We start from the raw sequence: 24,993 nt of genomic DNA on the forward strand, positions 1-24,993 counted from the left end.
AAAGAGTGATTAGCATCACAGAAATATGGAGTACTATAATTTATAGGATGGGATTGAGACGCTTATAAATTTTAGGGCTTATTTTTGCTATTGTTTAATAAAATTATTTGTTACAGATACTCCGTATAATATTGATTTACTGTATACTTTTATTTATGTAGCATGTTCCGTTACATTGGCCCCCGTAAGAAAATCTTTCAAGATCCGCCACTGCCAGTGTGTACAAGAAAAAAGAGAAATGGTGAGTGGGGACATGACAAGTACTACCTAAAATCCACACCCAAGACCCACTCCACCACCAAAGACGGGGACAAATTTTATCCCCCACCACTCGCCAAATCATCATTCTCATCTGATCGGGGTGGATACGGGGTAATTCCCCCACATAATCCACCTCTGGGCTCTGGTATCCATAAGGATCATTCTTGCATTAGAAAGGGCGACATAAAAATCATTTTTGATTTTATACGGTTGACATGAGAGTTTAATGTTAGACGTCGATGATTGGAGATTTAAAAATAAAAATATGAAAATATGACAATGATATAATTTCGTCCAAACTCTTATACATTCATGTTATTGCACTACCTTTATTGCACTACCTATATACGCCATCAATCGAAACAATTGTCCAAACTTAACGTAAAAGACTAACCTAGAAGAAAGAAGTGCATTCTAAACTTTTCCATCATACGGGTAATCATTTTCACCAAGTGAGAATGTGAGATAACGCATGGGAGAGAAAAGGGTAATAATGTTAATATAGTACTCGCAAAAAAGTTTGCTCTCGTTCTAATCCAAGTTTAGTAGAAGCAGAAAGAAAAAAGAAAAAAGAAAAAAGAAAAAAAAAAAAAAAAAGCAAAAAAAAAAAAAAAAAAACCCAAAAGAATTGTCTTTCTTCAAACTCCAAATCGCATTGTTGCAGATCGCAGTCGCAGCTGCATCTCCGTCCTCATCTTTAAACCCTCCAACAAAAGCAGCATTTTGTAGTTGTATCTCTAGTCAGCGGCGCCTGTGCCAACCACCTCTTCTTCTCTGCTGCTGCTGTTATTTCTAGGTAATTATCTACAAAAGTATTTTGTATCGTTTTTTCTGTTGATTTGAATTGAACGATGTAATTTTCTAAATTGTTAAAATACATTCTGTTGGATTGCTTCTAAGCTTTGTTTCGGTGTTGTGAAATTCGCATTATCCTTTTTGATATGATTCGATTGTTAAATATATTCTGCTGCTATTTTCGGTAATTAGGATAACTGATTCGATTATTCTGATAGGCCGGGTTTCAAATTGTTAAATATATTCTGTTGGGGTTTGTTTTATCTCTAATTAGTCTATACCCACTTCATAATTCTGCTTGAAATTCGTTTTTTTTTTTTGGGATATGATTCGATTTTTCTTACAATCATCGTTCATCTCCCCTTGGGTCCGGGGGGGCGCCTCTCCTGCCGATGTTTCCCATTGCTTTTAGAAGTCAATTGGTAAATGCATAGATATTGTCTTCTTAGTCAGGCTCCGGAATTGCGCAGTGGGCACATGAAACTTGATTTCTTCTTGCTAATCTGTTCATTTCATCTCAATACCCACTGTTTTGTTGGTGCAAATCTCAATACCCACTGTAGTGATATGGCTGCTTGAGTTGCATATTTCAGCGTGCATCATCTGAGACATTCAGGAGACTCTAAGGTTCTAATTAGTAATAATAACAAGCATGAGCCAGAGCATGTGTATCTTTATTCTCTCCCAAGGCACCCTAGTCGGCTGTGGGCGAGGCTGAAGCTCGAATCTAATTTACTCGGTCTCTGGTTACACTCTTTGGCTCATTTGGTATAAGGTTACATTTGAAGGAATTCTAATTAATTTTGTGTAAAATTTGGTGTGGAATATCCATTTGGATGCATAAGCCAATGAGTATCCACTTACAAGTTGCAAACATTTACTTTTCATCATTAGCACTCATTCACTCATGCTCACATCCCTAGGTGGTCCACTTACAAGTTGCAAACATTTCCTTTTCTTCTAGCACTCAATCACTCATGCTCACTTCTCTAGGTTATTGGAAAACACCTACTTGCAAGTGGAGATGCCATGCTGATATGTGTTTTTTTCCAGGTTAAACTCACGAACTTCATTACCATTTTCTGAATTTGTTGCCTTGTATCAAATAAGCTATACATTCTTGTTAAGAGGAGGTGTTTTCTGGAGGGGAAAAAGATGGAGGGATGGAAGGACATTTGCAAATAGTTTCTTCAGCAATTGTCTATTTTTTATATAATAAAATTCAATTATTCGGTAACAACGTGGCATAGTTATTGTGGCACCAGTTAGCTTTTATATTTGGTTGCATATTCAAACTCTAAGGAGTTATGAGTTTTTTGGTCTGTAATACGAAGTATGTGTTTGATTAGATGTTAATTTGTTGGTCTATACTCTGCGTCATTGAGAAATAATTATTTTTGTAGGGGTATAAAGTGCTGAACTATTGAAGCAAGCAGCAGTTAACTTCTGCATTTCGGTTTACATCAAGTCCTTTAGACTTTGGAAGACTCTCCTATATCAATTTGAAACAGTAAATTCTTTTTTCAATCTAATATTACGTCACATCTTTCAGCTTTCTTATAGTGATTCCATTATTTTGGAGTTGACAAATCTGAAAACTGTATATTAGTTAATTATTGAGCTAAGGATTAGAAAACCTTGGGTGTACCAGAGTTAAAAACGTTGTGTACAATTATAGGAGACCAGTTGTTAGATTTTATTGTAAAAGATATATTTTGAAATCTGAGTAATGACAGTGTTATAAAGTGCTTCCAAAAGATGAGAACTTGTTGAAAACATGTTAAATTTATATCCACATTTTTTCACAATCATAGGAATAGGTTGTAATTTTGAATGTAATGACTTATTAATAACTTTTAATTTTTAACTTAACAGAAACATAACTAGTAACTACCTTTTTAAAATTGTAGGTTCTCCCTTGGCCTTTGTCTTTCAGGTAGCCAGGGCTGACTGGTCAAATTTAGGAACACATACATGATGTGATACGATGCCAAGAGAACTCATTTGATTGTTCTGGTTGATTCGCAAGAGTGATAATATTTCCAAGCTCTTGATTTTCCCATGGAGTCTTTTTTGAAGCCCAGTGGCATTCCAGAGGCATGGCATATTATTGTAGCAATATATTTCGCTATTTTCTTCGTTGGTGCTAGGTTCTTCTTTGACAAATTTGTCTTTCGTGTAAGTTTCTCTCTATTCCCTTCTCATTTGCCTCTGACTACACCTTTGCCATTTGTTCTTATATCTTGTTGCAAACTTAAGTAGTACGGATATCAAGATAGTTGTTGCAGATTCTCTTATGCTTTAATACGCGATACGTAAATTTTAGTACTTCCGGTTCCTCCGTTTTTCAGTTATTCCATATTGACTTTGGACACTATTCACATAGTGTTTTTTTTTTATTTGGTGTTTATACATAAATAAAAAAATAAGGTGTTGTTGGATCTTGTTAGACTCGTCTAAACTTATATTTTTCAACTATCAATTTTTTTTATTTTTTTTTACTAATAGGTAATTAAAGTTATTAATGGTCAAAGTTGGGCGTTGGAAAACGTGCCAAATCAAAGTGGAACAACTAAAAGAAATAGAGGAAGTATCCGAATTGTTAATTGCATAAATATGCTGTCTGTGAGACTAGCAACAAACAATGTCTGAATACTTTGCGTATGAGTTATTTTCTCCGTCTTAGAGCTACCTGGAATGTGGTTGCTCTTGAATTTTTCTCTCTGCTGTAATATCTGTAGTTGTTTAGTTTGATACTTGGAGGTGTGACTTACCTTGATGAGGTTACTTCAACTTCACATTGGACTCATGGAGGCTTGTTAGGAGTTTCTGGAGGCTCCAACATGCTTGTAATCTTAGGAGATGTGATCTAGATCCTTAATTAACTGTAGTAATCCATCAAGTATTTTATGACAATCGAATGGTTATTTTTAGTAATCCATCATGTTTGGTTATTTTTAGTCCTTGTTTTACTAATTCTGCAACTGATAAGACTACCGCCGATGCTGAACTAAGATAACTGAGTCTACCACAAGTACCATCTGGTCCATTACAATAGAGAAGTGGGTTGGGGTAAGAGAAGTCAACAGATTCTACCTTCTTTGTGCTTCATAGTACTTGTGACTTATTTATGGCTGTAGATACTAGATAGTATACTCCATGGCTAACCGACAGGGTCATGTTGGCACTATTTATTTTTGTGATTCTACTAGTGGTCTTGTATTCTTATTTAATTTTATCAAGCACAATTGCGTTTTTATGTCATTCGTATGTCATTCTATGTCATTATGACTATTAGTTGTCAGTGTTTAATATTCCCAAATATGTTGAATATAACTGTTTCTTTTTGTTGAAACTGAAAGCATGAAACAAAATTGGCTTGGTAGTTGGTAGTGGCTGTTGCAGTGGTATCATACATAGTGTTGCTGGGACTGTGGACGGAGCAGTGTCAATATACATATTGAAACTTTTGATTTCAAACTTTAGATAATCCGCTTTCTGAACTACCTCTTTCAATACTTTATCTTGTCATTCTATCAAGCGGTAATAGTTTGTAGTAACTAGGCATTCGTACTGGTCTGTGTATGAGTTGCAAGTTCTCCTTGATCAAGTTTGAAATTTGTGGCCTATAACAGGTTTTATGGTTAGAGAAAAACATCTCATGTATTGATCAACTTGATTTTCTTATCAAGAAAAGTAAATACTTGTCAATTTGTCGTATGAGCTCTTATGTAACGTAACATTCCATATTGAATTGTTTGTTTGAAGGTTTTACAATCTTCAAGCACGATGCATGAATATATATGGTCAACTATACTGTCATTAGATGTTCAATTAAGAGATTTGTGACAGAAATATTTACATAAAATTTTCCGTTAATGTTTCATCAGTGATCTGTTTACTTTTCATGCCATATTATTAGCTTTAAATGCAAATCTTGAGTCCAACTATATATGAAATGCAATATGTCCAGTTAATCTTCCCAACCTTCGAAAATAAGTAAAAAATAACAAGAGATCAAAGAAAACTTGTATTGCATTCTAGGTATGTGCTAAGTTCAATTCTCGTATTTGGCTTATTAATTAAGTATGATTCTCATACTTGGTTTCCATTGGCCCACTAATTCCAAAATTTTAAGCAATGCATGAGGATTTAATTTGTTTAGGTTTATCTATTTTAATAAATCAACCAATCTACACCAAACTCTTCCATTTAACAGAAGACAAAAACTTGGTTTGATTGGTTGTACTTGTATACAAGTAATTGATGTAAAAGTTGATGGGGTAAATGAAAACATCTAAAGCCTCTTGAAAACTATCCTTGTGTGGTATAAAGTGGAGCATGCAGCCTTCGTCCTCGTACCATGGATCTGGATCAGCAGGCTGTCTGATTCATGCCATCTTAATTCCTTTTTTCAATTTTGATACTGTCGTGTCCGGTATTTCAATTCAACCAAGGAGTGCCTGACATCATTTTTTTATTTCAGAGGCTATCCATATGGTTGCTGGGTTTGAGTAAGAGATCTGCTCGATTGAAGTTTGATGAGGCTACACAAGCAAAAATCATAAAGTGCTCCGAGTCATTATGGAAGCTGATTTACTATGCCACAATAGAGGCCTCAATTCTTTGCATCATCTATGATGAACCATGGTTCAGAGATACTAAGGAGTACTTTAGAGGATGGCCAGATCAAGAGCTCAAGTGAGTAATACTTTTTTTGAGTAGTATAGTATCTGCTTGGACATAAATGCATTTACATGTTGTGCATCCTGTAATAAGAGCTTTTGTTTCATCTCTTTTTCCATTGTTAAGATAAAATCATGGAATTTGCTTATGTATGGCTACTGGAATGTTATAGGATTGTAAATGTAGAAGAGTGATGTAAGGTGTTTAGCTATCTCTGTAAGTTCAAAATGAATCTATGTGTCTACTTGTTAATTCATCAAACATTCAACTTTGTGGCTTGGGGTTTTTTGTATAGTATGTAGTGTAACTCCTATCTTTTGAGACTGAAACAACTCAACATTTCTTTCATTCTCAATATGAGAAGCAAATCAAGGAGGGATAGATGGCATTTTTGTTGTAATAATTGCTTTTCCAACTTTTCTGTGTCGTAGTTGAAAAGACGTATTTTCATATTTGGCAATATTACTATAGACTGAATGGTAGTGAGAAGAGTTTGCTGACTACGCCTTGTAAATATTAATTAATCTGAACTGGAGTTGTGTCTTCTCTAGGGTGATTACTTTAGAAGTGTTTAAGCTCTTATAGTTGCGGTATAACAAGTTAGTGCTCAAATGAATCCTGGATATTGCTATATTTTTGGTAATAACTATATTGTCAATTTAGTGGGACGACAAAGACCAGGGAGAACTGACCCTTAGTTACCCGATCCAGATGCAAATAGTACTTGAACCTACATGAAACAAAGTAAGGTTGACCCAAAATCTAATACAGTATGTCTTATATTGATCAATTTACGGTTTTTTCATGAAATGCTCCCGAGGTTTAACAAAATGCACCAAATACCCTCAAGTTTTCCCGAATCACCAAATACCCCCAAGGTTTAAAAAAATAACAAAAAATGCCCACAAGGCTAACGGACGTTAAGTCCCCGTTAGAGTATGTTTACCTTTTTCCCCCTAATCAATCCTCTTCTCGATTTACCCTAACATTAACCCCTAATTAAATTAATTTATTAGTTAAACCCCTAAATTAATTAATTAACCCGAATTTTAGCTCTTTTCTATCTTCTCTCCCCACCTTGTTGTTGCTCTTCTGCTCCCTACTGCTTCTGCTCGCCATCATCATCTTTTTCTTCGTGACACCATCATCATCTTCTTTCTTTCTCTCACCACCATGGCATCCATGGCCATCACTACCGCCCAACACTCCGTCTCTTCAACACCGCCGAACAAGCTTTCTAACACTTAACCCAGATTATTGCAAAACCAGAAAAATCAATTTGGGAAAAAATTGAATACAAACCCCAAACAATTAAATTGGGTAAAACATTAAAAATTGCAAACCCCAAACAAACAATTATGTTCTCACCATATTTGTTGATTGTGGTATTTATACTTCGAGTATAGATTTCGTTACTATCTTATTAATCTGGAGGTTATCCAAAAGCTTGCTCATTGGTCTTAGTGTTGGCATCCTAAGCCATATGAGAATTATGGACAGTCTAGGGAATTCGAATGGGGAGTTGAACATTGTAGATACAACATTGTGCAAGCCAATGACAAGTGGCCCTTTTGATGGAAAAGTGGCTTCTTTAGGGTGGAGGTTGTGACATCATCACTTAGCTATTTGACCAACTTCGATGATGTGTGAAGAATATCACCGCGAGCTTTCACCTCCATCAATGGCGTCACCCGCCATTATTTTGTCTCTCCTCCAACCCCAAATACCCACTTCATCTCCAAACCCTTGAACAAAACCATTTTCACAACCTCAAGAACCTAGGGATCTTGATTATAGAAGAATATAAGAGTTTGAAGCAACTTCATGCACTTAAAAAAATGATGCGGCTTAAGAAGGTAGGCTATTTGGAATCGAGAAGTGTCCCATGTTAGAGGAAAGATTTGACATGGAAATTAGAAACAAATCAAATTGGGGAAAATTGGAAACAAATCAAATTGGGATTGAGAAATAAAACAATTAGTATACTCATTTGCAGGTGATTGAGAAAAGAGAAGGAGAAAGAGAATGGAAACTGGAAAGGAGGGAGAGATACGGACAAAAAAAAGAGAGAAACAAAGGAAACGTAAGAAATCAAGAGGGAAAGAAAAATAATGAAAAAAAAAAAATTAAAGTTAAAGTTAACGGAGTTGACGGAAATTGGTCATTAAGGGTATATGTGCATTTTTACAAAACCTTGGGGGTATTTGGTGCATTCGGGAAAACTTGAGGGTATTTGATGCATTTTGTTAAACCTCATGAGCATTTCATGAAAAAACCAATCAATTTATCATAATAAGCTAGTTGACAATTGACCCGAATATGATCCTAACTGAACATTTATGAACTGATGTAAAACTAAACTGAATGGTTCATCAGCCAAAAAAAACCCTGAATGGAATTGACCCTAACTAAATCAAATTTGAACAGCCCAATGGCCTCCTCTATCTTAGTTTCTATTGCTAAAATGTCGATTAATTACTTCATCCTAAAAAGTTCAGAGTTCACCAATAATGTTCATTGCTGCTAAGATATTGAACCGTATTTGACAATATTCTGATACACAAATTATTCTTGGTCCATCTCTTTTGTGATGATAAACTTCTTTTTGCACATGAATCACATCCCTTGTGTCTATTCGATGTGCTTCTTTTAAACTTAGCTGATTTAAATTGCTCTGGCGCGTCTGGTGTCATGCTATGATTCCGGCTTTCTTTTCACACAGCTCATATGGTTTCCTCACTTACTTGGTTTTGATTGTTTGCTCCAGGCTTCCTTTGAAAGTTTTCTACATGTGCCAATGCGGGTTCTACATCTATAGCATTGCTGCCCTTCTCACATGGGAAACTCGAAGGAAGGATTTTGCAGTGATGATGTCTCATCATGTGATCACTGTTCTTCTTATAGGCTATTCATATGCTACAAGGTAATTTATCATTGAAGTATCACTTTAAATAGTAATGCACTGCACATCCTTGTGCATTATATTTGCTGGAAAATTTTCCAGTATCACGAATGATATAGGGTCATCCTTTGTTGTGCATGAAGGGATTTTAGGCACAAGTGAAAAGGCACTTGATTCTGATTAACTTCGAACTAAATTATGTGTTTGGCATAGGGTAATTCGTAGTAAATTTTATTTATTTATAGGATGCTGGTATTGGTTTTCATCTGATTTTGTTGTAGTCCGTAAAGAATTCCTCCCCCTTCAAGGTGGGTTTAGACTTTATTTGTAAGCCACTTAGAGTACCTTGGCCTTCAACCCTCTCGTACTTCTTTCTTTCCTTTCCCCGTTTTCTTTTCATTTGGGGTGTAGATTGGTTTGGTTTCCTTCTCTCCTTGCTTAGGGGGTGGTTTTATTCTGGAAGTCTCCTCTTATGCCTCCTCATCCACAAAAATTCTTGGGAGGCATTGAGAAAATAAAATATTTGACTAGATTGATTCCTTATTTTCTGATTTCCAGGATTGAGGATTTGTTTTGGATCATTCTGTTGGTATGCAGGAAGGGGTGCATGCACCATTTCAATGGTGGCTTTAGGTCAACTGAACTTGATTGAAAAATAATATTGATTTGGGGTTGTAGGTTCATTAGGAAATTAGTGCTCAAGATTCCCTTTCAGGATTGTTCGTTTGGCCACTTTGTAATTTGAGATCAATAGAATGCTAGAATAATTTCCCCTTTCCAAGCCCTTTGGGGAGAGTTGGTTTATGTATGAGCCACCTAGTTAGCATGGTGTTCAACCATGTCATTTGTCATTTTGCTTTTTGCTAGTTGAGACATGATTAAGCATATCTCGATATGAAGCCTGTTCTATGCATACTTGATCTAGGTCTATTTTACGTTTGGAGAAAGAGTGATTCATGTCCATGTTAATTGAAGCCTGATTTCCAACGAGAGGTCGAGAGGTATTGGTTTTTGAAGGATTAGTTTGTACGTTCAAGTGGAGATATTTGGATCTTCAGTAATTAAAGGCTTTGTGGTATCTTTGTAGGCACCAATTCTTAGATATTTCACTTGTGGATAAGTGATCAGAAAGTATTCTATATTCTTACGTACTTTTTTCCTCCTCTCTATTACGCCATAGTAGCTCCTTCCCTCTTGAATTATCAGCTCTTTTTTTTTTTTAGGGATTTTTTTGAGAAATTGATGACATTCTGCAACTAAAACAGCATTTAGTGTAGGTATAAAGTGCCCTTGAGGTAGACCATTGTGGATAAAGATGATAAAGGCATAACTGTACTTCAATGCCAAACCTTAGATTCTTTGCCAGCGTTTGTTAAAATGAAAAAAAATAGAAGAGCTTGAGTATGGGGAGGGGTAGGCAAAGGCGGAGGTGGAGAGGAACATAATTCATGAAGATAGAGGTAACAACGACGAGTTTTCAATGGTGCATGGAAATCTTGAACTTGCCATGCGTTGAAGGGACATGGTAGCCCTTGCCTTTGTGGATAGGAAAACACATGGTAGCTTGTAAATCCTTTGCTTGTATGTGTCCGACCCCTATCCCCTGGTTTTATTAATATAATACTTTTACCTCCAGAAAGAAAATAAACATGTACTCACATGCAGTAGCACTTATGAATTATGAGAAAGGTTGTCTAAGTTCAGGCACTTGGGTTGGTGAGTGTAATCTCCAACGAGTGAAAGAATGAAGGGAGAAGCTCCGAGGATTACAGTTATGGGTTAATTAGGTTATAGTAATTCAGCTATTTACTCTATCTCGTATTCTGTCTCCTGGAAATTCAAGCGCAATATCTTGGTTTATGTCTTTCAGCTCTTTCCTTGAAGCAACTGTTGCAGTTCTAGTAGTAGTACTAGTAATTAGGACTATAATGCATAGCAGCAGCAGCAGTAGTGGCCGCCATTTTTAGTTGAATCCATTCATTTTTCATCTCAAGATGCATAGGCGTGGTGTTTTTGTTGTTGTACATCATCTAATCTTGCCATTAGCCTTGCTTCATAATTTTTTACTTAATAATATATCTCATATTTTAATTTATGAAAAACTTCCACTACTTACGTGCTCACACTTCTCATCCTTTTACTCCAAAGGTAAGTGCTATTTTGGATAGGAATTTAATGTGCTTGCAAGTGTTGCAACCTTACATTATAGACACAGATCTCCCTGATAATTGGAAGGATATGGATCTATTGTGCAATTTGTATATGTAAAACTTAATCCATCTTTTATGCAATGCCCTAAAATTTTGAAGGTGTAAACAATCATGCGAAAGGAAGTATTTAATAAATTCATAAAACCTAATGGCTATGAGCCTACAAATAAGTTAAAGGCAATGAGTAAAAAAGTTATGATTCTATGATTCTCCTTGGTCTCGGGTATTGCTTGGAATACACTTATAGGGTTGTGAATTTGTAATTGCAGTTCTAGTGGTAGTTTTAATCGGTTTGGCAAATGATTGCTGCAGATAGGTAGATGTTTGGAAGGAAAAAGTTGCAGGTTCCACCATTTATATTTATACATGCACTTCAATATTAGAACTGATAAAATCAGCGTATGACACAGACATGATACATAATATTAATCCAATAAAATCATGAAGTAGTTCTTGTCATGGACCTCTAACAGAACATATGTTTTAGAAGAGTACAAGTCATAAGAGATAGCGAAAACCCCAGAAATTTTTATTCTTCGCACTTGGCAGGTACCTATCTCGAATCATGATTCATGCCCATAGAAGAGTCCTCCTCAAAGGTGTTGCCTCCACTTTATCCATACTCCATACTGTCCAGATGTTAAGTGTAATCATGGCATCTAAAATGTAACATGAGATCTAAAAGTTGAGCTCCTTTTCCACCCCCTCCTCCCCCCTCTTTTGACCCAGAAACCGTTATATATGGATATATAGATGGATCTTATAAGTGCATGAAGTAATAGTTGTACTGAAAATTCCTTAAGATGATATTCTTCTGTTTATTGTACAGCTTTTTCAGGATTGGATCAATTATCTTAGTCCTGCATGATGCAAGTGATGTTTTTATGGAAGCTGCAAAAATTTTCAAGTATTCTGAGAAAGAGCTTGCAGCAAGCGTGTTCTTTGGTTTATTTGCTGTGTCATGGCTCACGTTACGTCTAATATTCTTTCCCTTCTGGGTAATAAGAGCCACCAGGTGTGCACTGCATGTAGATTTCCCTGACCTCAGTGCCTTGGTTAAAAATGGTGTCATTTTGTTTAACTTTTGCCTGGTCTTTCCAGCTACGATCTGCCAAACTACTTGGACCTTTCGAAGCCCTATCCAAGATCTATGTACTATGTCTACAATACCATGTTGATTATGCTGCTTATTTTCCATGTGTACTGGTGGATTCTCATATGCTCAATGATAATGCGGCAGCTGAAAAATAAAGGGAAAGTTGGGGAAGATATAAGATCTGGTAAGTTTCTCTTTCTCTTCCCCATTCCCAACTTTGGTTATTAGTACTGATGTCAGCTTTATGCTTTTGCTTTTTTTGTAGGCTTTACTTTTTAGCACCCTTTTATTTATTTTTCCCGGGTGTAACCCTTGAACTTGTTACCTTTCTGTAGTTATTTACGCTCTCTGATAGCTGTTCCACTTTCCATTTGGGTTGTTTAGAATTGGTTGCTACACTTCCTTTTTGGCAGCTTATTCCTCAACAAAAGACTTGTGTATCTCAACTTTTGGTCTTGGTGGAACTTCTTACTTCTTACTTCTCACTTCTCACTTTTTCCTTGATCGCATGAAGACGAAGGGAGTATAAATGTAGACATGTAGTGAAGCTCTCAGTAAGCACTTTCAATAGAGTATGATGCCATGCCATCCCCCGGCCCTAGAGGAGTGGGAAATGGTTGGTATCAGCAGAACTCTTGATTGTTGTTTCCGACCGAGTGCTTCTGTTCTATCCATCTGGGAGCCTCCTGTTCTTTCTCTTACACATTTTATGACTGACACATGTATATTCTTTTCAGTCTGATTTTCCTTTCCGTTTTTGTTTTGTTTCATCTGCTCCATAAGATCTCTTTTTTACTGCAGATTCAGAGGATGATGACTAGGTGGAAGATCTTGGAATTTTCTGGCGTACAGAGCATGTAGAAGAATGTAGCACAGCACATATCCCATTGTTCTTGAATAGATTCCATAGGTGGAAAATGATGTGAGATGAAGTTGGCTCCCATTGGATAAAATTTTGCTGTATAAATAACAGGTTTTCTTGTATAATTGTTCGTTTCAAGCATCACATCCTTTTAAGGTGAATTAGAAACCATATATATTGTCAAGTGCAGCGATTCATTTTCCATTGATGTTGCCTCTATAACTTGAGTAGCTGGTTAAGGTGCGGTTGGAGCTACATGTCGTTGTCAGATGAAGTATGCGATTAATTGAATGTCATAGATACTGAAACTCATCAAAACTAAGGGTGTTTTTGTTGTTGAGTTGATACAAGTATCATTGTAAAAGATGTTGATACAAGTACCACTAATATTAGATGTTGGGGATCTCCTCTCCCTATCAACGTCATACTTCGGTATTTTGTGCTATTGGTTCTTCAGGATAGATGTCTTGAAATATGAATCTCTGAAATTAACACCATCACCATATTTGGTTTGTATGATTCTGACCTTTGTATGATTCTGACCAGTTTACGCTGTATAATGTCCACCGCATTTTACCATGAGTATACCCCAATTATCGGAACCGTATGTACTAGGGAATGTAATTCAATTGGGTAATGTATACATACTACTCTGTAACAACTATTTTTATCGCACTTGTAACCTACCATATTATAATTTGATGATTGCGTAAAAATAAAAATAAAAAAAAATAATAGATTAGGTCTCGTGCGCATGCACGGATATTTGAACATTATTATTTGACCATTTTTTTTATAAAATACTAGATTTTAGCCCGTGCGATGTACGGTTTCTATTAAATTGTTAAGTTAAAATAAAACTCATATACTTCCTCCGTTCTTTTTTAAATGACACAATTATTTAGGCACCTTTGCCAATGCACGATTTCAAACGTTAATATCTTTAATTGTGGATCGGAAAAAATTAAAAAAATTGATATTTAAATAATATTTACTGATACGAATCTAATAAGATCCTACACGCCTATGTTTTTTCTTATGTATAAACCACAAAAGAAAGTCAAAGGTGTTTGTGTGAATAGTGTCTAAAACCCCATTGTGTCATATAAATAAGAACACAGGAAGTATATACCAAGTGCTATATTTTATATATTACGTAGTAGATTAGATTGGTTTTTTATTTTAAATTGAATTTCATTTTAGATTTATTTTTTAATTATTAGAGTATTTGATTTTGGATGAAATTGTATATGCATAATATTAATAATAAAATTAATAAAAATATCTACGCTGCACATAATTATTTATCTACGTGTCACTCAACTTTTTTAATTCAAAAATAATTTTGAAATCTTATTTTTCATTGGTCGAAACCATTAGATTTTCTACGTGGCGCTCTAATATTGGATTAAGGTTTGATTTTGGATTGAATTTTATTTTAGATTAGTGTTTGGTTTTGGATGATTTTTATTTTAGATTTATTTTTTAATTATTAGAGTTTTTGATTTTTGATGAAGTTGTACGGAGTATATATTAATAATTAAATAATTAAAATATCTATGTGGCAGATAACTAATTATCTACGTGGCAATCGAATTTTTTAATTCAAAATTAAATTAAAAATCTTATTTTTTACACCGGCCGAAACCAATATTAATCCTACTTAGCGCTCTAATAATTCAGCAAATATGTCTCCTTTATATATATACTAGTGTTGAAGCCCGTGCGATGCACGAGTTTGACAATTTTTGTACATTTTTTGTCTTATGTATTCATCGTATACAAATAGGCGTTTTATAAAGTAGAGAAACTTTTGTGTGAGACCGCCTCACAAGAAAGACCGCCTTGTTGGCAGTCTTGCTGGCAGCCCCATTGGCAGCTATGTTGGCGCATGTGCTGACGTCAGCATGTATATTTTTTAATTTTATTTTTTTTCAAAAAAAAAGTTTTGAAATATTTTTTTTTCGATTTTTTTTCCAGGCTTAACTAATTGGACTTCAAGCTTAACTAATTGGATTTCAGGCTTAAATTATTATTTTTTTATTCGAATTTTTCAAAAAAAAAAATTGAATTTTTTTTTTTTGATTTTTTTTTTGATTTTTTTTTTCCAGGCTTAACTAATTGGACTTCAGGCTTAACTAATCGGACTTTAAGCTTAACTAATTGGACTTCAAGCTTAACTAATTTGATTTCAGGCTTAAATTATTATTTTTTGATTCGATTTTTTTTTTTTCGAAATTAAAATTTTCAAATTTTTTGTGTACTAACTAAACTAGTGTAAAACATAACTAAAAGTAATAAAATCATAACAAATTGAATAACAAAATAGTTAGGGCATAAAAACAAATAGTTAAACTTATGAGTCAAATAGTTATTAATTTAAAACAAACTTATTATTAACTAAAACTCATAAAATCATAACTAATTAGATGCAATGCTTAACTAATTGATTTTACTGCTTAACTAAGCTAATTGGTTCATTGCTTAACTAATTGATTTTGTTGCATAACTAATTAATTTCGTTGCTTAACTAATTGAATCTCAAACTCAACTAATTAGTTCCAGTGGTTAACTTAATTAAATCCAGTGCATAACTAATTGCTTCCAGTGCTTCACTAATTGGTTTCAGTGCTTCACTACTTGGTTGCATGCTATAACTAATATGTTACATCACTTAACTAATTTATTACATTGCTTAACTAATTGGTTCTGAAGCTTAACTTATTAGTTTCATTTTTAACTAATTGATTCAATTGCTTAACTAATTAAGTTCAATGCTTAAAATATTGTATCTTAAACAAAACTTTAAAATGCATTATCTGAAACAAAAATACATAACTAAAACTTAAAAAATCTTAACTAAAACCAAGAAAATCGTAACTTAAACTGGTAAAATCATAACTAAAACTCGAAAAGCCATAACTAAAGCGCTGAATGAAAACTCAAAATACGTAACTAAAACTCAAAAAACCTTAACTAAAACCAAAAAAATCGTGGCTAAAACTTAAAAATTCATAACTAAATCATAGAAAATCAGTCCAGCCATTCGACTGAGAAGACCATAATTTCAGAATTATAACTAAAACTAAAACATAATTATTCTTTACTAAATACAAAAAAAGTGTAACTAAAATATTACAATTCTTAACTAAAAATAAAACGAAACTAAAACACCGGTATATTCGACCAACATCAACAACTGTCACAGTGCTTCCAGCTACGAATCCTCAGTCTGTCACCGACCGCCACCACCGCAAATCCTCCTCCTCCTTGTACAAGAGGTCGGATTGTCAACCGAAGTGGAGATCTATAGTACCACAGACCTGTACAACAAAAAACTAATTGAATTCAATTTAATTGCAACAAAAACCTAATAGAAATCATCACTATATCAGGGTGAAAATCGGGCCAAGCTAGCATCAACACTCAACCAGATCGGGGTGAATTGATCTCCGACAAGTCAACCGACGACGGAAAGTAGACACATAAAAAATCAATAGAAAGTCGATCGAAATACAAATCACATGATTTGAAAAATCAAAACCTAACTAAATTAAGAAGCTAAAATAAAGGAGTGATGAAGGAAGTACCAGCGTAACGCCGAGACCTGAGCCGACTCCAAACCAAACCAAATCTCACCTTCGCCACCACCAATCGCGAGATCAAAAAAAGAGTGCAAGGCAACAAATCAATCCACCGCAGCAGCCAGAAACGATAACGTCAACCGAGAGAGATCGCCGGAATAGAGATCGCAGACAAGAATCGGTATAACAACCACTAAATTAGGGTTTGAGACTGACAGGCTAAATCGCACTCCTATCAAAGATAAACCTAACGTTCACCAACTAAAAATATAGTAAGGGAAGCAGGGATCGTATCCACAGGGAAACAATGTTCTTTCTACTATTAATTAACTAATCTAGACTACTGGTAACAAAGAGTTGGATTGGTTTGTATATTAAACTAAAGCAAATAATCAAATCGGAAAATAACAATATTAAAGGAATCTAGGGCAACGGTTCACCATAAATGCAGAGCGGGATTGGACAACGGACAATAACAATCAATGAACAATCATAATTAGGAAAACATGCATCTCTCGAATCTTATGAATTCCTTAGGATAGAACAACTAGCGGGCTCTCGCTACGTACTAGAAATAATTCCTATCTAATAGCCACAGACCAAAAAACATCATATTTATACCTCTCGGCGCATAATCTAAGGTTAATCAAACTCAAATCAAAATAGTCCGGCCGAACAGAATTGACGAGCAATAATAATAAGCTATAGAAATTATAATCAATCAATCAATTAATCAAGTCCACATATAATCTCAATCATGCATTCATGGATCCCCTAAACCCTAGAAATTAAACTACTCACTCATGATAATAAATAACAAAGCAATTAACATAATAGAAAACATGATCAAGCAATAAGATAAATTAAAGCAAGAAACAATACCGACTTGAAGAACAATGGAATAATAAAGCTTGAATCTTTGATTAAAATTAAAACTAAGTGTTTGGAGAAAATAGAGAGAACTAAAATAGACTAAGTAATTAGAAAACTAGAATAAAAGGTGTCACTAAAAATATAAGGGGCTAGTATTTATAGTTTGCCCAAAATAGAGCCCAAAATCGGAAATAAAATCTCGCGAAATACGCTGGAGGTTGGCGTGGCCCGATCGGGCGACGCTTCGCCCGATCGGGCGATATGCTCGATAGTCGGCCCGATCGGGCGAAATTCCGCCCAATCGGGCGGTTGCAAAATGCCCAGAACAGCGCCCAGAATGACCGCCCGATCCGGATCGGGCGAAGCCCGCCCGATCGGGCGCGTGTTGAACTGCACGATCCTCTATCTTCAAAACGTCATATCTCCTTCGTTATTCGTCGGAATTAGGCGAGTGACCACTTGTTGGAAAGATATTGAAGTCTATAATCCAACCCAATTAGAATTACATCATTTGGAATTGTAGAACTTGAGTTATGCTTAAAATAGTGGACTATAGTCATTTTTGTACTTCCTTCGTTATTCGCTTTGCTTCAAAACTCTTCAAACATAATGTTTGTGCTCTCGAAAGTACATAATCTCTTTTATTGATTCAAATGAGTAGGAAATGCACAAAAATATACTAATTCCTACAATGATGAACCTGAAACTACAAACACACTACAAGGAGCACATTAGTACTAAAAATCGCTCCGAAGAGCTCATTTGGGATCAAAAAGTACTAAGGGACGGGGGTAAAAACTCTACATAAAACACACATATCAAACTCCCCCAAGCTATATCCTTGTTTGTCCCTAAGCAAGAAAATCATCGATGAATACAAGACCAACTTCACCCCCACCATATTTCAAAATGAAAAACATAATTCAAGGCAAAATCTAACGAGCATGCATCAATGTCAACCAATCAAATCCACCCAACCACAAATCCTCCCTAACAATCGTCACGCAAAGCGAACCACAAATGCACAATGGAATTCAAGACTAGTGCTCACACACTCATCACTCATTTATGTGGCGGGTAAAAGATGTACCCGTTCGCTCTCCTCCCAACATATAAGTGAACAATGCCCTCCCAAACTCACAACACTCGTGTGTCTAGAAAAACATACACTCAACCTAGTAGTCGACTTGAAATGTGTCATGTCATAACTTGCATTGATAAACAACTATTTTCACATAAGTACGACTCTATGCACAAAGGTCGGAAGGTCTTCAAAGCTTGTAATGTTAGGCTTAGGTAAGGGTGCGGTAAATTTGGGTATAATGTGAGCTTTAAAGCCTTGGCTTTGGGGAGCATAAATCCTAAAAACAATCGTGATCAATCAACATAATGACCATAATCTCCCACTCAACACATGACAAAACAACAAATAGCCAACACCATACTTTCTTGCATTTTTTTCACAATTGTAACCAATCACTCATAAGGATATGAATTTGCAGAACTTGATTGAAACAACACTTTGAACTTTTTTATGAGAGTAATAGATTTTTCTCTTTCTTTTCCTTTTCAATCTCTCTTTTTTTCTTTCTTTTTAGAAACCTTCACATTTGTGTTGTTCTTTCATCTCTTTTCATTTTCAACTCATTTTCAACAACAAACATGATAAGACGAACTCCTTTTTCAATACCTACTTTGTGCTCAAAATGTAGCACATTACAACTCCCTCACCTCACTACTATTAGCTCCCCCAAGCTAGGCTTGGGACTAGTAACCAATGGGGTTTTTCATGGGCTTGTAATATGGCTAGTCACCGAATAAAAGGGCACAAGCAACAACATGGGTAGAAAAGGAGGGGACAAATGTATCTAATTTCATCTGAAGGCTACCTAAATATAAAAATGCCTTCGTCCTCCACAATGTGCATGTATATGAGTCATAAAACACTACTAATAGTTGCAAATCAATACTCAAAATCAATGACACACCAGGAAGCTATCACACATCCTAACCAAATCAACTAGTCAAGCACCAAGTCCACAAATAGTTAGTCGGGGTTGACTCATGTTAAGGCATCAAAGCAATCGAATATCAAATCATGGCTAACACATCTACATTGCCCATCATCAAATACCAAGAATCAAAACAATTTTCGTTCAAGGGGCACAGGGAAGCATGATATTGTATTCATCGGAACGTATTTTTGTATTTTTTTTTTTTTCAAAGCAATAAACTACTCTAGAAAACATTAAACACACCAAAATAAACACACAAAAATAAGTAAATGCAAAAATAAAAGGAAAAACATACCTAATATGTACAAGTGAGTGAAACACCCCCCCAAGCTAAATTAGACAATGTCCTCATTGGCTCAAGGGGTATCATGAGGAAAGTGAGCAAACCGTGGCTTATTTGTCGCTGATTCGCAAATCGCCCGATCAGGCAGCAGATCGCCCGATCGGGAAGCAGATCGCCCGATCGGGCGAATTTCGAACCTTTCCGTTGAATCTGTGCGCGCCCGATCGGGAGCACCTCGCCCGATCCGGATCGGGCGAAATGCAATGCCTTGTTTTATTGACTTTTCTCAGCCCAGAATCCTTCCTTAACCTTTCTACGACGTCATCATCAACCGCCCGATCGGGCGGAATTTCGCCCGATCGGGCATTTCACTCGCCTTTTGTGTGGATCGGGCAACCGTCGCCCGTTCGGGCGATTTTCCAACATTTTCCTTGAATCGACACGCGCCCGATCGGTCGCTCCTCACTCGATCCGGATCGGGAAAAACGCAGACTACTCCGTTTCAGCTTGAATTCAACTTTTTCGAACTTGGAGCCTTAGACCTGCACAGCATTAAACGTCCAAACCTTAAAATACCCTCTTCTCACCTCTCTAACACCAAAAACTACAATGAAACACACACTTGCTCAAAAATTATACTAAAACACACAAACAAAAGCGAAAAATACACTACGAAAAGCAATAAATGGATAGTGAAATACTCATCCCCTATTAGATTGATGCAATGTCCCCATTACACAATCTTAGTTTATGTACAGACAACGAAAGGAAGGGGATGAGAGCCACGACAACTCATCGAATGGGGGCACCAAAGATGGTGCCATCTGGTGTCGAATCAATTGCCTTGGATGAGCTATGTGGCGCGGGAAGTGACAGACCACGACCCCGATCATGAATGCGGTGCCCACCGTTCACCGAGCTTTCGGCCTTTCGGGTCTCAGCATCATCAAATCGTGCCTCCCGCAAAGAGATTGGTTAGTAAATAACCAACGAACGAGCGCAGAAGCTTGTCATGCGCACTCGCACAACTTTCGTGCAACAAGACATGCACGATAATCAACAACAACATTTGCATAAAGTCCGAATGAACTCTATGCCAGTAAGGAGTAGGATGCCTAAAGGAAGAAGAACAAAAAGAAAAAACAACAACAAAAGAAGAATAAGAAAAGGAAGGAAAAGAGAAAGTAGGCATACTCTCCTTATGGAAGTTGTTTTTACGGACTATTGATTCTTCAACCTCAATGATCAATGAAATAGCTCTCTCTGTGTTTTGGAATTCATGGTGGATAGGCTCTTCACCATATAGAGCTCTCTGCAAAGCATCCACCTCTTCTTTGTAAGTATTGTAAGTACCTGCGAAAGATTCACAAAGAGGAACATACTCTATTGGGTCATTGGGCTTTTGATTTTCATGGGGAGGAGGAAGATCCTCAAGTAAAGGTTTTATGGGGAAAGAGAAGGGGAGTGAGACGGTGTAAACGGGGCTAAGAATAACCCTTCTTGGACTTGGAATATGAGGGGTAGGGGTTGACACAACAACAAGGGTTTTATCAACTTCAACTTCCTCATGGACTTGCTCTATGGCATATGGCTTTTCAGTTTCAACAAATCCTTCATCCATTGATCCAACAGTCAAATCATCATCCTCCCACTCATCCTCAGCCTCTGTTATAAGCTCCTCCCACTCTTGGTTGCCTATGGGTTCACTCAGTTGACCCCCATCCCCAACACAACTCGAATCATTATTTTCAATAATTTCTTGAACTTTTCTAAATCTCTCAAGAGTAGCCTTACTAGCTTTAATAATCTCATTAGTAGCCTCTTGAGATCTAGTACACTGAATCTCAATCTCAGAGTTTAATCTTCTTAATTCCTCTAAGAAGCTATCTCTGCTTTCTGATTCGGGTTGAACAGGATTGAGCAAGGGTTCACAATAATACACGGGAGAAGCAACAGTGGAATCATGAGGCAAAACATTGATATCCATGCAAGGGTTAGATAAGTCGTTAGAATATACATGATTATCATAAACATTAGAATGCACCTCATTATAACAAGCATTCAAGGGAGAGGGGGTAGAAACATGTAGATTATGCTCATAATTTGGATTAGCACATGTAACACGAATCGCCATTTCACGCTCATACAAATCCCTTGCAAACCACATATAGTAATCCCACATATCATCCAAAGACAAGGCTCGAAAATCACCATTAAATCTACTTTCTATCACATTCCTTGTATACTCATTTAAACCACCATAAGCAAAACCACAAGAATCCCAAAGATTAAAATTGTGGTAACCAATAAAATCATTTAGCCTATCGAAATACACCCAAAAAGGCTCATTTAAGAATTGAGGGAAAGAATAATAATCCATTTTTTTCAGGGGAAAAAAAATTAAAAAAATTATAAAAAAATAATAATAATAAAATAAACTAAAGAAAATAAAATATATACATGGTCTCAAAGAACAGGAAGTTCTATGAGACTCAAGAAAATAATCTAGATCATAAAATTAGTAGCAGAAAATTAAACCGTTTCCCCGGCAACGGCGCCAAAATTTGACAGGCTAAATCGCACTCCTATCAAAGATAAACCTAACGTTCACCAACTAAAAATATAGTAAGGGAAGCAGGGATCGTATCCACAGGGAAACAATGTTCTTTCTACTATTAATTAACTAATCTAGACTACTGGTAACAAAGAGTTGGATTGGTTTGTATATTAAACTAAAGCAAATAATCAAATCGGAAAATAACAATATTAAAGGAATCTAGGGCAACGGTTCACCATAAATGCAGAGCGGGATTGGACAACGGACAATAACAATCAATGAACAATCATAATTAGGAAAACATGCATCTCTCGAATCTTATGAATTCCTTAGGATAGAACAACTAGCGGGCTCTCGCTACGTACTAGAAATAATTCCTATCTAATAGCCACAGACCAAAAAACATCATATTTATACCTCTCGGCGCATAATCTAAGGTTAATCAAACTCAAATCAAAATAGTCCGGCCGAACAGAATTGACGAGCAATAATAATAAGCTATAGAAATTATAATCAATCAATCAATTAATCAAGTCCACATATAATCCCAATCATGCATTCATGGATCCCCTAAACCCTAGAAATTAAACTACTCACTCATGATAATAAATAACAAAGCAATTAACATAATAGAAAACATGATCAAGCAATAAGATAAATTAAAGCAAGAAACAATACCGACTTGAAGAACAATGGAATAATAAAGCTTGAATCTTTGATTAAAATTAAAACTAAGTGTTTGGAGAAAATAGAGAGAACTAAAATAGACTAAGTAATTAGAAAACTAGAATAAAAGGTGTCACTAAAAATATAAGGGGCTAGTATTTATAGTTTGCCCAAAATAGAGCCCAAAATCGGAAATAAAATCTCGCGAAATACGCTGGAGGTTGGCGTGGCCCGATCGGGCGATATGCTCGATAGTCGGTCCGATCGGGCGAAATTCCGCCCGATCGGGCGGTTGCAAAATGCCCAGAACAGCGCCCAGAATGACCGCCCGATCCGGATCGGGCGAAGCCCGCCCGATCGGGCGCGTGTTGAACTGCACGATCCTCTATCTTCAAAACGTCATATCTCCTTCGTTATTCGTCCGAATTAGGCGAGTGACCACTTGTTGGAAATATATTGAAGTCTATAATCCAACCCAATTGGAATTACATCATTTGGAGTTGTAGAACTTGAGTTATGCTTAAAATAGTGGACTATAGTCATTTTTGTACTTCCTTCGTTATTCGCTTTGCTTCAAAACTCTTCAAACTTAATGTTTGTGCTCTCGAAAGTACATAATCTCTTTTATTGATTCAAATGAGTAGGAAATGCACAAAAATATACTAATTCCTACAATGATGAACCTGAAACTACAAACACACTACAAGGAGCACATTAGTACTAAAAATCGCTCCGAAGAGCTCATTTGGGATCAAAAAGTACTAAGGGACGGGGGTAAAAACTCTACATAAAACACACATATCAGAGACTCAACCTCGTAATCCACTCTTTCTCTCTCCTCTTTTCCTCCCCTCAGGCACCACCGCCGTTGTCGCTGCTTCTGTTGCTCGTAGAGACGACCTCAACTTCTTAGGAAGCCACAACCATCGCCGCCTGGCTTCCTCACACCTTCGATCAACGAAAATTGAAACATAAAAAACCTTAAACCATTGAAGAAAAATGGAGGAGAGAGGGATGGAAGAGGTGCCTCCGTCGTCGTCTTCGTGATCTCCCTCGCCTGCTTCTTCATCTCCGACAACAATTTCGATGAGAGGGGGCGGCGATTTGAAGGAGAGAGAGAAGAGGGGCAGAGTGGTTGAGGAGAGAGAAATGCAGTAGGGTTTTGAAATGAAAATTAAAAGAAAATTTTGATATATATTTTCAATGAAAAAGTTGTTGGGTCATGCTGATGTCAGCAATTACGTGGCATATTGGTTGCCATCAAGGCGGTCATTTCTGTAAGACCGTCTTTTACAAAAGTTTGTATATAAAGTATATCTATATTTAAATGTTAAAATAGGTGTAGAATATTAGGAATATATTACGTTAGAATTATCTTAGGAAATATTATGTTAGAATAATTATTTGGTTCATATTAAGTACTCCGTATATATTAATCCCTATGACTCTCGTTCAGTTTTCTCCAAACAATTTTATTTAAGTTTATAAAAGCTCAAAGTGTTTTTTTAAATAAAATACTTAGAAAGATCTATCTCTCACGTAACTCTTTTTGTTTCCAATTCTATCTTATTGTATCTCTTATTATCTTTTACTTAATTAGTAAATATCTATCTTTTTTTATTCCTCTTATTATATATTATCTGATACTTATTTATCTATTTCTATTTTAAAAATATGAATAGTATTAGTTAAATATTTATAGATAAACCTTATCAATTTCCTAGTAATAGGATTCATCACAATTAGCCGTCCTGCATGTTAACCAATGGCAGCTCCGAGGAAGAATATCTATGCCTAGTCCTAAGTCCTTCATGCATAGAAGTGATCAAAATCATTCTCGACCCCTCGGAGTATGATTGGGGTAGTCTGAGCATGAGTATTATAAGCCTCAACAAACTCAGCTCAATGGATCAGCTTATAATATTATATACCATGCCTTACAAACAGAAGTAAACCTCATAAGAGATTTAACTGGCAGTAAAAGAACAAAAGGTCTTGCATGCACTAGGTGTACAATTAATTTATTGTACACCAACATAACTTTTACCTAATTTTCTTTAACTTTTACCCGATTTTCTCAAACTTTTATATTATTAAAAAAAAAATTAATAGATAAATATTTTAAAAGGTTAAATGATTAATTTTATACATTATTAGTGATTTTGAAGAATTATTTTTTTATTAAAATGAAAAAATTTATCAC

At 35.8% G+C, this 24,993-nt stretch overlaps 1 protein-coding gene across 6 annotated transcripts; it reads left to right on the top strand.

The window, feature by feature from the left end:
* Nucleotides 1–701: 701 nt before the first annotated feature.
* On the top strand, nucleotides 702–13,237 carry LOC110798070 (ceramide synthase LOH2). Of its 6 annotated transcripts, none has more exons than XM_022003201.2 (9): nucleotides 702–1,057; nucleotides 2,050–2,109; nucleotides 2,460–2,566; nucleotides 2,967–3,234; nucleotides 5,543–5,757; nucleotides 8,510–8,665; nucleotides 11,684–11,869; nucleotides 11,956–12,134; nucleotides 12,752–13,237. In XM_022003201.2, exons 4-9 carry the CDS (start codon nucleotides 3,118–3,120, stop codon nucleotides 12,769–12,771), a joined length of 873 nt encoding a protein of 290 aa, XP_021858893.1. In that variant the 5' UTR covers nucleotides 702–1,057; nucleotides 2,050–2,109; nucleotides 2,460–2,566; nucleotides 2,967–3,117; the 3' UTR covers nucleotides 12,772–13,237. The 6 variants fall into 6 exon arrangements, with proteins under 6 accessions (XP_021858893.1, XP_056699116.1, XP_021858892.1 ...); XM_056843138.1 differs by having other exon boundaries at nucleotides 2,993–3,234; XM_022003200.2 differs by lacking the exon at nucleotides 2,050–2,109.
* Nucleotides 13,238–24,993: the final 11,756 nt, after the last annotated feature.

This window comes from Spinacia oleracea, chromosome 4, assembly GCF_020520425.1.
Source record: "Spinacia oleracea cultivar Varoflay chromosome 4, BTI_SOV_V1, whole genome shotgun sequence".
Lineage (NCBI taxonomy): Eukaryota > Viridiplantae > Streptophyta > Magnoliopsida > Caryophyllales > Amaranthaceae > Spinacia > Spinacia oleracea.